Source organism: Elgaria multicarinata, chromosome 11, assembly GCF_023053635.1.
Source record: "Elgaria multicarinata webbii isolate HBS135686 ecotype San Diego chromosome 11, rElgMul1.1.pri, whole genome shotgun sequence".
NCBI classification, from domain to species: Eukaryota; Metazoa; Chordata; class Lepidosauria; order Squamata; family Anguidae; genus Elgaria; species Elgaria multicarinata.
The window spans coordinates 29,135,957-29,149,355 of record NC_086181.1 but is presented as its reverse complement, the minus strand read 5'-3'; the positions used below and the strand labels follow the sequence as shown (position 1 = coordinate 29,149,355).

Sequence of the window (13,399 nt, the reverse complement as noted above, 5' to 3'; positions counted from 1 at the left end):
AGCACCAAGCAGACGGGTGGTGGTGGGGAGTGTGCTCTGATCATCACCTGGGGCACTTCTTCAGATTCCCCGTGTCCCTTGACGTATGATGAGTGGCTACCAGGGGTAGGGCCTTTTCTGGAGTGGCACCTGCCCCGTGAAACAATTTGAGCTCCATCACATCTATTTTTTTCCCTCTGGTCTCCCTCCACGTTTTTACCTCCATTTCATAAACGCGTCAAGGGCTCCATCACACACGGCCCCTTTCACGTGGGTTTTCGCTTGTTTGTTCTTCAACTCTACTCTACTCCTTCCTCCTGCAGTGCATTGGTTGTACTCTGTACTCTGATGGGCGTGGTCTCTTCCCCCCCCTCGCTCTGGTTTTGTTATCTAGTGATTACTTTTAAGGTTTCATCTGGGCTCCATTTCTGCAGTCAATGAGGGGTAGGGGTTTTTTTTTAGCATTAAAAAGTCCATTCGACCAACTAACAAGTCCCTACGACGACGTGCTGGAGGAGGAGGAGGACCACCCCGCCCTCCCCTTTCGTCAGCAAGACCCCATTAGCACACACACCCAACAAAGGAAAGAGCAAGAGGGGGAAATCATCCAGATTTTCCCCGCACTAAAATAAAATGTAACAAGGGGGGAAGGGGCAAGATGAGTGCAGGACGGGGAGATGTCATGTAAGTACCGCGCTGCAACTCCGCAAAACAGGAATGGCGAGTGTGTAATAAATCGCTGGTGTGATGGAGCTCTTCTTCTCTTGAGATCTGTTCAGCCCTGCTACTCTACCGTCTTCAGCAGCTGGTAAAATCGTGCCTTTTTTAAAAAAGCTTTTCGCTGATCCTTTGATTGTTGTTTTCTTTTAAATATGCTTCCCTTTTCATTGCTACACCTAAAATTGTCTCTCAGGTTAGGGGCTGCATAGGGTGTTGGGTGGGTGGCAACATGAAGGGTGTGTGCATAAATGGTCACGGAGGGCCATATGGGGCCACGGAGGGCTGTGTGTTGCGCACCCCTGGTTTATTATGTTAAATATGGGGGGGGGTTTTGAAATTATTTTGATCATTAGAAATGGGAGGGTGATCTATTGTTTTTCAATATTATGTAGTGTTCTTGTTTGTGTTTTCATTAGCCGCCTTGAATTCCTTCTTTGGAAATAGGGTTGGATATGAGTTTTTAAAATAAAATTAAATAAATGAATATACAAACAAATACCTTCTATTACTACTCAATTTGGGAGAGAAGTGGTTAAAGAGCCCTTTGCCTGGGTCTTGTTACTTCCTGTGGGAGTGAGCCAAAGCGTGCTTTAAGCCCCTTCCTCTCCAGTGTGACTAAACTGCAGAGGATTTAGCTCAGGCCTTCTTTTAGGACCTTCGGCTGCTCACAACCATCCCCTTGAGTCGTGGCTTCTGCAGGGGAGAGAGAGCAGCTTGAGGTGCGTAAGTGGAAAGTTCTGCTGAAGCCTCGCTTTTGCGCCAGAGTCTACTGCTTGTGACTTGGGCTCATCTGTAGGGTGACCATATGGAAAGGAGGACAGGGCTACTGTATCTTCAACAGTTGCACAGAAAAGGGAATTTCAGCAGGTGCCGTTTTTATGCATGCAGCACCTGGTGAAATTCCCTCTTCATCACAACGGTGAAAGTTGCAAGAGCCCTGCCTAGTGTGACCAGATACAAAAGAGGGCAGGACTCCTGCAGAATTCACTGTTGTGATGGCGGGGGAATTTCACCACGTGCCATGTGCATACAAATGACAGCTGCTGAAATTCCCCTCTCTGTACAACTTTTAAAGATAGAGGAGCCTGGTCCTCATTTTTATATGGTCACTCTACTCATCTGGGGGTGAATCAGTGGCTGAAGCCAAAGTCACTGGCCCTTTGGCCTGTTGAAAATATGGCCCTGGTTAAAAAATCAGTTGCCAAGCAGGTATAGAAAAACTTTAATAAAGGTTGTGTAATAAGGAAAATCAAATAGATATAAGGCTCTTTAGCATGTGGAGAGAACTCTCTCGGGCACATGCTGCAACATGGAAAGTGAAGTGGACACACTAGCGCCAAAACAAAGGCAATGGTGGAAATCTGTGTTCAGATTCTTAATTTTATTGTGCGCTTGTGATTGGTCGTTCACAGACGTTTGCGAGTCTTTGAAATGACATCATCAACCTCCAGGGCCTCTCCCATGATTTATGACTTTTGTCTTGGCTTTTGTAAGATCAGGGAAAGTGCAGCATTTTCTCTAGAAACTTACTGACTGTGTGAACGTCCATAATTGCATTATACCACAGTGCCATCTAGTGGCATATAGAACTCCTGGAGGGGGGGGGGAACCAAACAGCCCTTGCCAGCCTGTGTAAAGGAGCCAATGTTAATCCTGCAAAGAATCTGGAAGCAGAAGCCCTAGTAAAGTTGCAGGATAAAACCCTGATGTAGAGAAGCCCCCGATAACAGATTTTGTGTTTTAGTTTTTGGGAAATGGAATATAGGAAGATCAGTTACAGTAAAAGTCTTGGGGGAAAGAAAAGCGCCATAGGGAGGGAAGGAATCGTGGGAGGTCAGCTTTCTGCTCAATGCAGGATCAACTACAGCATCCTTCTCCAACTAGGGCAGGGGTTCCGAACCTTTCTGGACTCTTGGGCGCATTTGGGAATTTGAGAAACCTCTGTGGGCAACCCCACAAAATGGCTCCCATGGAGGATGTGGCTAGTCCCATCATGGCCCTGTTCAGAAGACACCTTAAACCACAGTGCTTAAGTCTTTTTTGTTAACTAAAAAACTCTTAATCACCGTGGTTTAAGGTGTCTTCTGAACAAGGCCCATGGCTGCCACAGGGGCCTGGCTAGTCAAAAGTGAGCTAAAGAGGAGGGCAGAATAACGAGACTAGAGGCTGGGTGTGAGGGGGAGACAGCAAGGTAAAGGGGTAGAGCAAGGCTACAGGCTAGGAGGGGAGAAACAGTGAATGAAAGAGGTGGGGGGGAATAGTGAGGCTAGTGGCTGAGAGGGGGAGATAGCAAGGCTAGAAAGGGAGAGAAAGAAGACTATAGTGTTTTCCAAGGTTTTCATTTTAAAAAAAAATTGAAGGGGGGAGAGGAGAGAGCTTCCTGGGTGCTGTTGGGCATGCCCCGCCCTCTGCCCAGGCGAACAGCGACCAATCAGGGGGTCGCCATCCACCTGGCCACGCCACTGCCATGTCTCCGCTCTGGAGAAAAATGTCGGGGTAAGCCCTGACTTTTTTTCTCCACAGCTTCGCCAGAAAGCCCCAGGGCAGGTGCGCAGTGGCTGCTGCATCGTATGATCAATGCAGTGCCACCGCCCACCCACCCTGGGGCTTTCTGTGAATTTATAGACAGCCCCATGGCCTGTGAAGACCCAGGTTCAAATCCCCACTCTGCCACAAAGATTACTTTGGGCCAGTTAGTTTCTCTCAGCCTAACCTGCCTTGCCGGGTCATAATAAGGATAACATGTGAGGCGGGGTGGGTGGGTGGGGGAAGAACCATGTATGCTTCGGAGGAAAAGAGGGGAGATCAATGTTATAAAAGCACACACAAGTAGGGCTGACAGCTTTTCAATCTGGCCTTTTAAGAACGGTTTGATCTGCAGCAAAGGGATCCTGTTTCATTCCATGCGCTGACAGGCAGTTTCACCGGCTAATTTCGGTACGTCCAAACTCTATTAAAGGGACATGAGCTGGCCGGTTGGCAACATTTCCCGTAAGCCGTTCCTGTCTCAGGGAGCCCAAGAAATCCTGACTCGATGGGTTTGACTCCCTTCTCCCTGGAGCTGTGTGGACCAAACACATCAACGCTGGAGACAAGCAGTTTAGAAGAGGAAAGTTTATTCAATTCGTCCGTCTACATGGGGCTTCTCCACCTCTCGGGTCTCTGGTGCACAAGCGCCGTCCCCAGTTCTGGTCTCTCCGTTCTAGAAGCAGGAGGGGCAGGGTTGACTCAAAGTGAACATGTTGCAACTGGGGAGGGGAGGCAGCTACAGCAGGCCGGAACGCACACAGCGTGTGTGCGTTTAACCGAGCGGGTGCACGATTTATATCTAGTCACACTATTTGTCCATCTAATGGGCTAGCTACTGATGCCTTGCCCAAAAATGAGGGCCCCAACTTTGGGAACTTATCTGGGTAGGTAAATATTTAGAAAGAATAACTACGGCTTAAAAAGAGATACAAGGCATCTCACCCTAGTGCGAAGACTAGGCTGCTGCCCAGGCCCTGACTGCAGATGGGTAACTTTAAGGCTCCGCCTGTTGCTTTCCCTCCTTAGGGCTCTTTAGGTTTAAATCAGACTTCAATTGGACCAGCAGAGGTTGGTGGCGACAATGTCAGTGGGGTGGTGAATCTGCTCCAGGTTTCAGTCAGAACTCTTCTGCACCTTGGATAGCTCCTTTAGAGTTCTGACTAAAACCTGGAGTGGATTCACCACCCTTCTGATGGTGGAGCCACCATCTTCAAGTGGATTAGACACATCTTCCAATAGAGGACACTTTCAAACAGAGGACTGTCCTCTGCCAGATCTCCAAAATAGAGGATTGTCCTCTGTGAAATATGACACCTGGACACCTTATGCCTGGCTCTGTATACCCTTACTGGGAACCGCCCAGAGAGCTTCGGCTATTGGGTGGTATAAAAATGTAATAAATAAATAAAAAGAGCTGTCCAGAATCTCAAACGAAAGTTGTTTCAAGCACCTGCTACCTCATCCTTTTAACTGGAGTTTTCAAGGACTCAAACTTGCACCTTTTGCATACAAAGCCCTGCCCTCTTTTGTATCTGTTCACTCTAGTATAGTATAGCTCCTGCAGCTTTATCTGTTGTGATGAAGAGGGAATTTCACCAGGTGCTGCATGCATACAAAAGACACCTGCTGAAATCCCCTTTTCAATATAACTGTTAAAGAGACCAGAGCCCTGTCCTCCTTTCCATATGGTCACCCTAGGGACGAGACTGGGTAGCAGCGCTGGCAGATGGACAGAAGGACATTCCCCTGGAGCAAGGGTGCAGAACCGCTTTCAGCCCAAGGGCCAAATTCCCTTTCGGAGGGCCTCTTGCGGGCCGCATTCCAGTGACAGGCGGAGCTGAGGGGCAAAAGGGCGGGGCCCAAAATACCAGCCTATTTTAGTTTTGGAGAGGGATTTCAACTCTTTAGAAAGGGCTGGAAAACTGCAAAACCCAGGAAGCCTGCCAATGATGTTTTGGAGGGGAAAGGGGGTGGAGCCAGGGAAAGGGGTCAGGCCAGCTGGGGAACTCCGGAGGGCCAAATTCAGACCCCAGGTGGCCTAGATTGGGACCCCGGACCTGAGTTTCTGCACCCCAGCTCTTAAGCAAGCTTTCGACCGGTTGAGCAGTGGGCACTGTATTGAGCAGCAGCACGCAGAAGATATGGACATGGCAAAGGCCCAGAAGAGAAGAATATTTTGTGTGTGTGTCAAGTGGGGAGGGGGCTGTGGTACTAGCAAGCAGCTCTGAAGGACACAGATTGGAGCTCACTACTGTTGCATGGCCTCTTCCGACAGCGGGAGGGACAGGTGGGAAAGAGTTCTTTGATCTATAGAAGGAAAGCAAAAGGAGATCTTGAGTATTTAGCTTCTTACCCCAGCCGGTTCCTTATTCTTGATGTGATGCAATACCATTGCAAAGAGGACCCTCGCCTGGATATATGAGTGTAGCATATGGAGTGAGGTTCATACCGCCAGTTACTTTGTTGTTGTTATGAAGAAGAAGAAGAAGAAGAAGAAGAAGAAGAAGAAGAAGAAGAAGAAGAAGAAGAAGAAGAAGAAGAAGAAGAAGAAGAAGAAGAAGGGGTCCATCTAGTCCAGGACTCTGTTGACACAGTGGCCAACCAGCTGTCGACCAGGGAACCACAAGCACGATACAGGTACAACACCACCCTCCCATCCATGTTCCCCAACCATTAGTGTATACAGGCTTACAGCCTCTGATACTGGAGGTTGCACATAGCCACTGATAGCCTTCTCTCCAGGAATTTATCCAACCTCCTATTGAAGCCATCCAAATTGGTGGCCATCACTCCATTTTGTGGTAGTGAGTTCCATAGTTTCACTATGCGCTGTGTGAAGAAGCACTTCCTTGTATCTGTCCTGAATCTGCCCCCATCAAACAGCTTCATGGGATGACCGTGGATTCTAGTATGATGGGAGAGGGAGAAAAATATCTCCCTATCCAAATTCTCCACCCCAGGCATAATTTCATACACCTCAATCATGTAATAATAACAGTAATAAGAATCCTTACATGCGTTTCTCAAGAAAAGAAGAGGACTCAAGGCGACTTACAACAGAATTGAAACATAAAAAAATGAAAATCGGCTACAGCAATTGTCTATTGAAATACAACCACCCCATAAAACAACTAAAACTTCAGTAAAAATCATAAATAATCATAATCATAAACAATTTGTTGCATTAAACTGGGAATGGAGAGAAGTCAAAAGATGACAATGTTGGCATTAGAGAGAGAGGCCTCGCTGAGGAGAGCATTCCATAATCGGGGGTTACCACCGAGGAGGTCCTCTCCCTGGTGGCCATCCCCTAAACCTCCCTCGGGAGAGGCACTTGGGGTCCTCACGCTTAAAGAAGTGTTAGTACAAAAATTACCATTTTGATTAAAGAGAATTATTGTTTGTAACTTCATAGAATCATAGAATAGCAGAGATGGAAGGGGCCTACAAGGCCATCGAGTCCAACCCCCTGCTCAATGCAGGAATCCACCCTAAAGCATCCCCGACAGATGCTTGTCCAGCTGCCTCTTGAAGGCCTCTAGTGTGGGAGAGCCCACAACCTCCCTAGGTCACTGATTCCATTGTCGCACTGCTCTAACAGTCAGGAAGTTTTTCCTGATGTCCAGCTGGAATCTGGCTTCCTTTAACTTGAGTCCATTATTCCATGTCCTGCACTCTGGGAGGATCGAGAAGAGATCCTGGCCCTCCTCTGTGTGACAACCTTTTAAGTATTTGAAGAGTGCTATCATGTCTCCCCCAATCTTCTCTTCTCCAGGCGAAACATGACCAGGTCTTTCAGTCTCTCTTCATAGGGCTTTGTTTCCAGACCCCTGATCATCCTGGTTGCCCTCCTCTGAACACGCTCCAGCTTGTCTGCGTCCTTCTTGAATTGTGGAGCCCAGAACTGGACGCAATACTCTAGATGAGGCCTAACCAGGGCCGAATAGAGAGGAACCAGTACCTCACGTGATTTGGAAGCTATACTTCTATTAATGCAGCCCAAAATAGCATTTGCCTTTCTTGCAGCCATATCGCACTGTTGGCTCATATTCAGCTTGCAATCTACAACAATTCCAAGATCCTTCTCATTTGTAGTATTGCTGAGCCAAGTATCCCCCCTCTTGTAACTGTGCCTTTGGTTTCTATTTCCTAAATGTAGAACTTGGCATTTATCCCTATTAAATTTCATCCTGTTGTCCCCTCTCATGGCAATATGTGATAGTCCAAAGCTTACTTTGTGGTACAGGGCTATAAATATTTTAGATCTTTGCTAAGTTAACTGATAGAGCTCATTTTCAAAATTTTGCACAGACAAGGAACTGGGGACTTTAGCATTGTCTTCCTGTGGAACTCCTGATTTTCTTTGGCTCCCAATATTAATTACATTAAGAAAGGTCTAACAAGCTTCCCCAACCCGGGTTACAGTTTCCACCATCAAGATGTACAGAGATGCAGCCCAACGCATCTGGAGGGCACCAAGTTGAAGACAGGCTGGTCGAGAGCAGGGGTGGGCAGAAGGTCGATCTCTAGATGTTTTGGACTTCAACACCTAGAAGCCCCTGCCAGCATGGCCAATGTTTAGGAATGCTGGGAGTTGTAGTCCAATATATCTGGAGATCGACCTTTTGTCCATTCCTGGCTTGGCCTAAAACATAGGAATCTGCCTTATACTGAGTTAGCTATTAGTTCCCACCTGAAAGCAGTTCCCCAGGGTTTCAGACAGGAGGCCTTTCCAGCCCTACCTGGAGACACCTGGAATTGAACCCAAGACCTTCCATACGCAAAGTGTGTGCTTTATGACTGAGTTACAGTCCCTCTCCCTCGAGAAGATTGAGGAGCCCAGGTTCCCCATCCTTTTGCTTCTAAACACACACAGCGCTCCTCCCGGAGTAACTGGCATCTGTCCTCACCTCGGAGGTTCAGGTAGGAAAGAAAATCCACCAGGATTTGGAGAGTGCCGTCATCCAAAGTGCGGGCAGCATGTGCTGAAAGACAGAGGAAATGGAGTTGAAGGGGACGGGCAACGTAATGGGAACACGGAAAGGGCAGAGGAGCCAATAAAGGTATACTCACCGAAGGAATCTTGCCCTAGTGAATACAGGTCCTCCATAGCCTCTCGCTTACCAGCCAGGCCTCCTTTATTGGACACCGGCTGCTGGACATCTGCTTTGGGGAGAGGAAAGTAGAAGGGAGAAATTGCTGCAAGTTACATAAAAACAAGAATAGTGGATTGTACCAGGCTTATCAGTAAATAGCCTCTTACCTGGTGGCACATAATAACAACACCTCTAAGTGACCAGGAAGGACGTTTTCATAAATTGGAAGGGAATTGGTTCTTTTCTCTTGGGTCAGGGTTGGGGGAACGTGCAGCCCTCCAGGTGTTGTTGGACTGCAACAACGAACATCTGGAAGGCCACACGTTCCTCCAACCCAGTCTTAGGCCAACAACACGCTGCAAATAGCGAATATGAGAACCAGTAACTATTTTTTTGTTGACTAGTAACTTGTGCAGACTTAACTTGCAAGGCTGGCTGGATTACACTCTAGCAACTATTACGAAGATCCAGCGGGGAGATACATATTATTAAGGATAAGCACCATTGCCTATAGTATACACACTCATTTCTTTTGACATGCCGTCATCTCAGGTCAAACAGGTTTTTCAGGTTTTTGAAGCCCTAGGAAAACCCTGCCAGTCCTCTACAGTGGAGGATGTTACTGGGACAGAAAGGATAGTGGTACAAATGAAATGAGTGTGTACTCCACACCCACAACTGTCAGGGGATAGGGTGACCATATGAAAACGAGGACAGGGCTCCTGTATCTTTAACAGTTGCATAGAAAAGGGAATTTCAGCAGGTGTCCTTTGTATGCATGCAGCACCTGGTGAAATTCCTTCTTCATCACAACAGTTAAAGCTGCAGGAGCCCTGTCCTCTTGAGGGCAGTGCTCTTGCAGCTTTAACTGTTGTGATGAGAAGGGAATTTCAGCAGGTGCTGCATGCATACAAAGGACACCTGCTGAAATTCCCTTTTCTATGCAACTGTTAAAGGTACAGGAGCCCTGTCTGCCTTTCCATAGGGTCACTCTAGTCAAGGGATGGGTGGGGGGAAGGACGGTCATTCTCCACCAATAAGAACTGGACACCTCATGGAAGGGGTGACACCTCCCACCACCTTCCACCTAAGCTGGCCACTTAGGCCTGGCTAAAGCAGAGGAAATGCATCACCAGGAAAGAAGACAAAAGAGGGCACCTGCTTGTATAACGTTTTATATATTGCTGCAAATGCGGCAATAATAGCAATAATTTGAATAGAAATACAACCTATCTCATCCTAGCGGGAAAGAATATGTCCATCAGTCTGCTGCCCAGGTAATAGCTGCTGATGGACAACTTCCAGGCCTCTGCTGCTTCTCGCGCCTTACACTTCTTTGACTTTAAATCTGATCTGGGCCATCAAATGAAGGACAATGTGAAATTAAGGACTGTCCTCTGCAAAGTAAGATACCTGGCCACCCTACACCTCCCATCTCCTTCTACATTCTGGTGGCAAATATGTTATCTTAGGAACTTGCTCCCGGGTAAGCACAAGTGATATTGCAACCTTAAAGATGCCCTTTGCCCTTGCCTGACACTTTGGTCCTCTCTTTCTCCTGACAACCAAACCCTGAATTGACTTACGGGGTCCCAGAAGGTAGCCAGCACTGTTCAGGGTCCAGCCACGTTTGTCCTTGGGCTACAGAAGCAACAAGACGAAAAGTCACATTACACTAGACTTGCCATAACCTAGTCTGTCCCACAAAGATCATACCATAAAAGAACTGTAGTGTGTGTGGCGGGGGGTGGATGTTGGTGAGTGGCGATTAGCCATTTTAATTTTCCCAATTCCCTTGACGTAGCTTCACTCTGGGGCTTTGTGGGATCTGAAAATGACAGCAACCAGCAGGAGTCTGGGAACTACCACTTTAATTTCCCACAATGCCCTTGAGCGGTACTACCAACACCTGTGGACATAGAGATTTCTGTACATACAGGCCCACTGCCACCACCACGCCTCATTTTCCCAAATATGCTGGCTTGTCACAGCAAACTGTGCAAAACTAAGGTAGGCCCTCATCAGTTATAGGAATCAGAGTCCACACTGGTTGGAAACTTTTAATGATGTGTATTTAGAAATAGGGTGACCATATGAAAAGGAGGCCAGGGGTAGGCTCCTGTATCTTTAACAGTTGCATAGAAAAGGGAATTTCTGCAGGTGTCATTTGTATATATGAAGAACCTGGGTGAAATTCCCTCTTCATCACAACAGTTAAAGCTGCAGGGCCTCTTGATCCCTGAGACAGCAGGGGACCCAGGATTTATAGAGAGGGTTGAAATCACGGATTTGGGTGCGTCATTACAACTGTTAAAGATACAGGAGCCCCGTCCTCATTTATCTTTAACGGTTATTAGACAGCACTTTTCCTCCAAGTGCTCAAATGAACATCACATGCATTATCTCAATTGTCCTTATAACAAACCTAAAAGGGAAGCCAGCGCTGTTATTACTACTCATGCTGGAAGTTCAGCCTGAAGTGGTGCCGTCCGTGTTACCATCTCAGCATACTACGACCTTGTTTTGTCACATGTACAAACCAGACCAGACCATGGATCAGCCTTCCTCAACCTAGGGCGCTCCAGATGTGTTGGACTGCATCTCCCAGAATGCCCCGGCTGGGGCATTCTGGGAGTTGTAGTCCAACACATCTGGAGCGCCCCAGGTTGAGGAAGGCTGCCATAGATGATCCGGAGGGGTGGTAGAGATGCGAAGACCTAATGTGGTTTTCCAGCAGTTATGTTTGATGGGTTGGGTTTGGGGGAATTGATATAACTCACAGCAAGAGCGATTCCAAAGCATTCACCAAGCAGGCCACAGAGGAGCAGAGAAAACCAAAACACGGAGCGAGAGTTCCACATCTGCGTGAAAGAGAAAACCGAAGCCGAGGAAGAGTTTTGGTTTCCAACCGCACTCTGCTCCCTAACTAAACCACATTTCCTCTCCAGGAAAACAGGATGGAGATAGGCAAGACAAAGTACTGTGACAAAGCACAGGCGCCCTTTTGTTGTTCTCACTGTCATTTCTGATCAAGCAGGTTTTTGAAGCCATAAGAAGCCTGCAAAACCTGTTTGACCATAGACCATTAGTGCGATAAATGAGTACATCAAGGGCCTGTAATTATACAACTTTAACATCCGAAAAGAACAGCAAAGGGTCCAGTAGCAGCTTATAGATCAACAAGTTTATTCTGGCTTTAGCTTTTGTGGACACTGTCCACTGCCAGAAAAAAAAAATGTTAGTCTTTAAGGTGCCACAAGATTCTTTGTTGGGTTTGCTGCAAGAGATGTGGGGTATGATCCTATGCATGTTTATACAGAAAGAAATCCTACAACTCCCAGTATGCCCATGCTAGCTACCACTATTTGTTCCTAAACAGCACGAAATAGATTCATGGGGGCGGGTTAGCGGGGGGGGGAACCAATCAGAGAATGCTTTGGGGACGCACAGCCAATAAGGGCCCTGAAGCAGCAAGGGGGCAGGCCTCTAACCGCTCCAATGCCCTCATGAGGTGCGTACACCCCAAGTTAGCAAGCTGATTCGTTCAGCTTGCTGCCTTTCACGCCAAGGGGAAATATTGCGATTTAAAATGGCACTTGGCTGCAGTCTGGACTGGTCAATGTGGCATTTCCTTTATTGTGTGCCAAGGTTTGCCCGGCCGCTACTGCTTGCGTGGAGGTTATTTGGCACCCTCAACCTCTTGGTGCCTGAGGTGACCGTCCACTTTGCCCACCCCCTGGCAACGTACCTTGGGTTGAGGCTTCTCTTTATGCCAGAGCCCAGCAACCTATGAGCCTTGAACACCCTCTCCTAAGTACATACTACTCTTTTTGACGGCTACCTCAAACAAGATGCTTTTAAAATATGTATCCACCTCAAGCAGTCTACAGGCATACCATATGATTTCCCTCGACTGAGCTCCTGTGCCTTTTATCAGCTGCACGACAGGCAGACATTCAAGAGCTGAAGGCCTTTCTATCACTGCTTTCTGTCAGAAAAAGCTGTGCCTGTTGAATTTCTGCCTGCCCAGCCTGGAAATAAACCACGGCAACCCCCTGCTTTATCCTGTCACCAAAAGCTGTGCCTGTTGAATTTCTGCCTGTCCAGCCTGGAAATAAAACACAGCAACCCCCTGCCTTATCCTGTCACCAAAAGCTGTGCCTGTTGAATTTCTGCCTGCCCAGCCTGGAAATAAACCACGGCAACCCCCTGCTTTATCCTGTCACCAAAAGCTGTGCCTGTTGAATTTCTGCCTGTCCAGCCTGGAAATAAAACACAGCAACCCCCTGCCTTATCCTGTCACCAAAAGCTGTGCCTGTTGAATTTCTGCCTGCCCAGCCTGGAAATAAACCACGGCAACCCCCTGCTTTATCCTGTCACCAAAAGCTGTGCCTGTTGAATTTCTGCCTGTCCAGCCTGGAAATAAAACACAGCAACCCCCTGCCTTATCCTGTCACCAAAAGCTGTGCCTGTTGAATTTCTGCCTGCCCAGCCTGGAAATAAACCACGGCAACCCCCTGCCTTATCCTGTCACAAAAAGCTGTGCCTGTTGAATTTCTGCCTGTCCAGCCTGGAAATAATACACAGCAACCCCCTGCCGTAGCCCTTTTAACTCTTAATCCCCATTTTAACCACCAACTTCTTAACCACCAACATCCTAAATCCCAAGCCTCCCTCATAGATTTAATGAATCTGTACCTTGAAATCTGTCTTGAGCTGCTGGGTCTCTTGATCCCTAAGACAGCAGGGGACCCAGGATTTATAGAGGGTTGGAATCACGGATTTGGGTGCGTCATTACTCCACAGACAAAAGATTACAGGGATGTCTGCATAATTGACTGTAATGGTCTCCTGAGACCCAATTGGATGTGGGAAGAGAGATGCTCCAGTCTCTTTTAATATGTAATCTATTTGCATCCTTTGTCAGAAAATGGGTGAAAATTGGGGGTAATTAGCCCTAATTGACTCCTCAAAGCGAATTGGATGAGGGCCACTCCAAGTAGCAGATACATTCCATGTTGCCTTACAAGTTTTGAAGCAGGAAAGATTGAGAGTCCTGTCTGCCGGATCCCCTT

General features: G+C 47.5%; 1 protein-coding gene across 1 annotated transcript; it reads right to left on the bottom strand.

Annotated features, from left to right (window-relative positions):
• Positions 1-5,476: 5,476 nt before the first annotated feature.
• LOC134406611 (galanin peptides-like) lies at positions 5,477-13,046 on the bottom strand. Its single transcript, XM_063138117.1, has 6 exons — positions 13,023-13,046; positions 11,105-11,185; positions 9,911-9,965; positions 8,302-8,427; positions 8,139-8,213; positions 5,477-5,535 (listed from the first exon to the last, which is right to left on the bottom strand). The coding sequence occupies exons 2-6, from the start codon at positions 11,183-11,185 to the stop codon at positions 5,477-5,479; spliced, it is 396 nt and encodes a 131-aa protein (XP_062994187.1). The 5' UTR covers positions 13,023-13,046.
• Positions 13,047-13,399: the final 353 nt, after the last annotated feature.

What these genes read in the sequence shown, in the direction of transcription:
- LOC134406611 (XM_063138117.1), bottom strand. Translation starts at nt 11,185, where the DNA reads ATGTGGAACTCTCGCTCCGTGTTTTGGTTTTCTCTGCTCCTCTGTGGC. An exon ending in TGGCTACCTTCTGGGACCCC is followed by an intron (nt 8,428 to 9,910) that starts GTAAGTCAATTC and finishes TGTAACTTGCAG; the next exon opens with CAATTTCTCCCTTCTACTTT. An exon ending in TTCCTACCTGAACCTCCGAG is followed by an intron (nt 5,536 to 8,138) that starts GTGAGGACAGAT and finishes TTCCTTCTATAG; the next exon opens with ATCAAAGAACTCTTTCCCAC.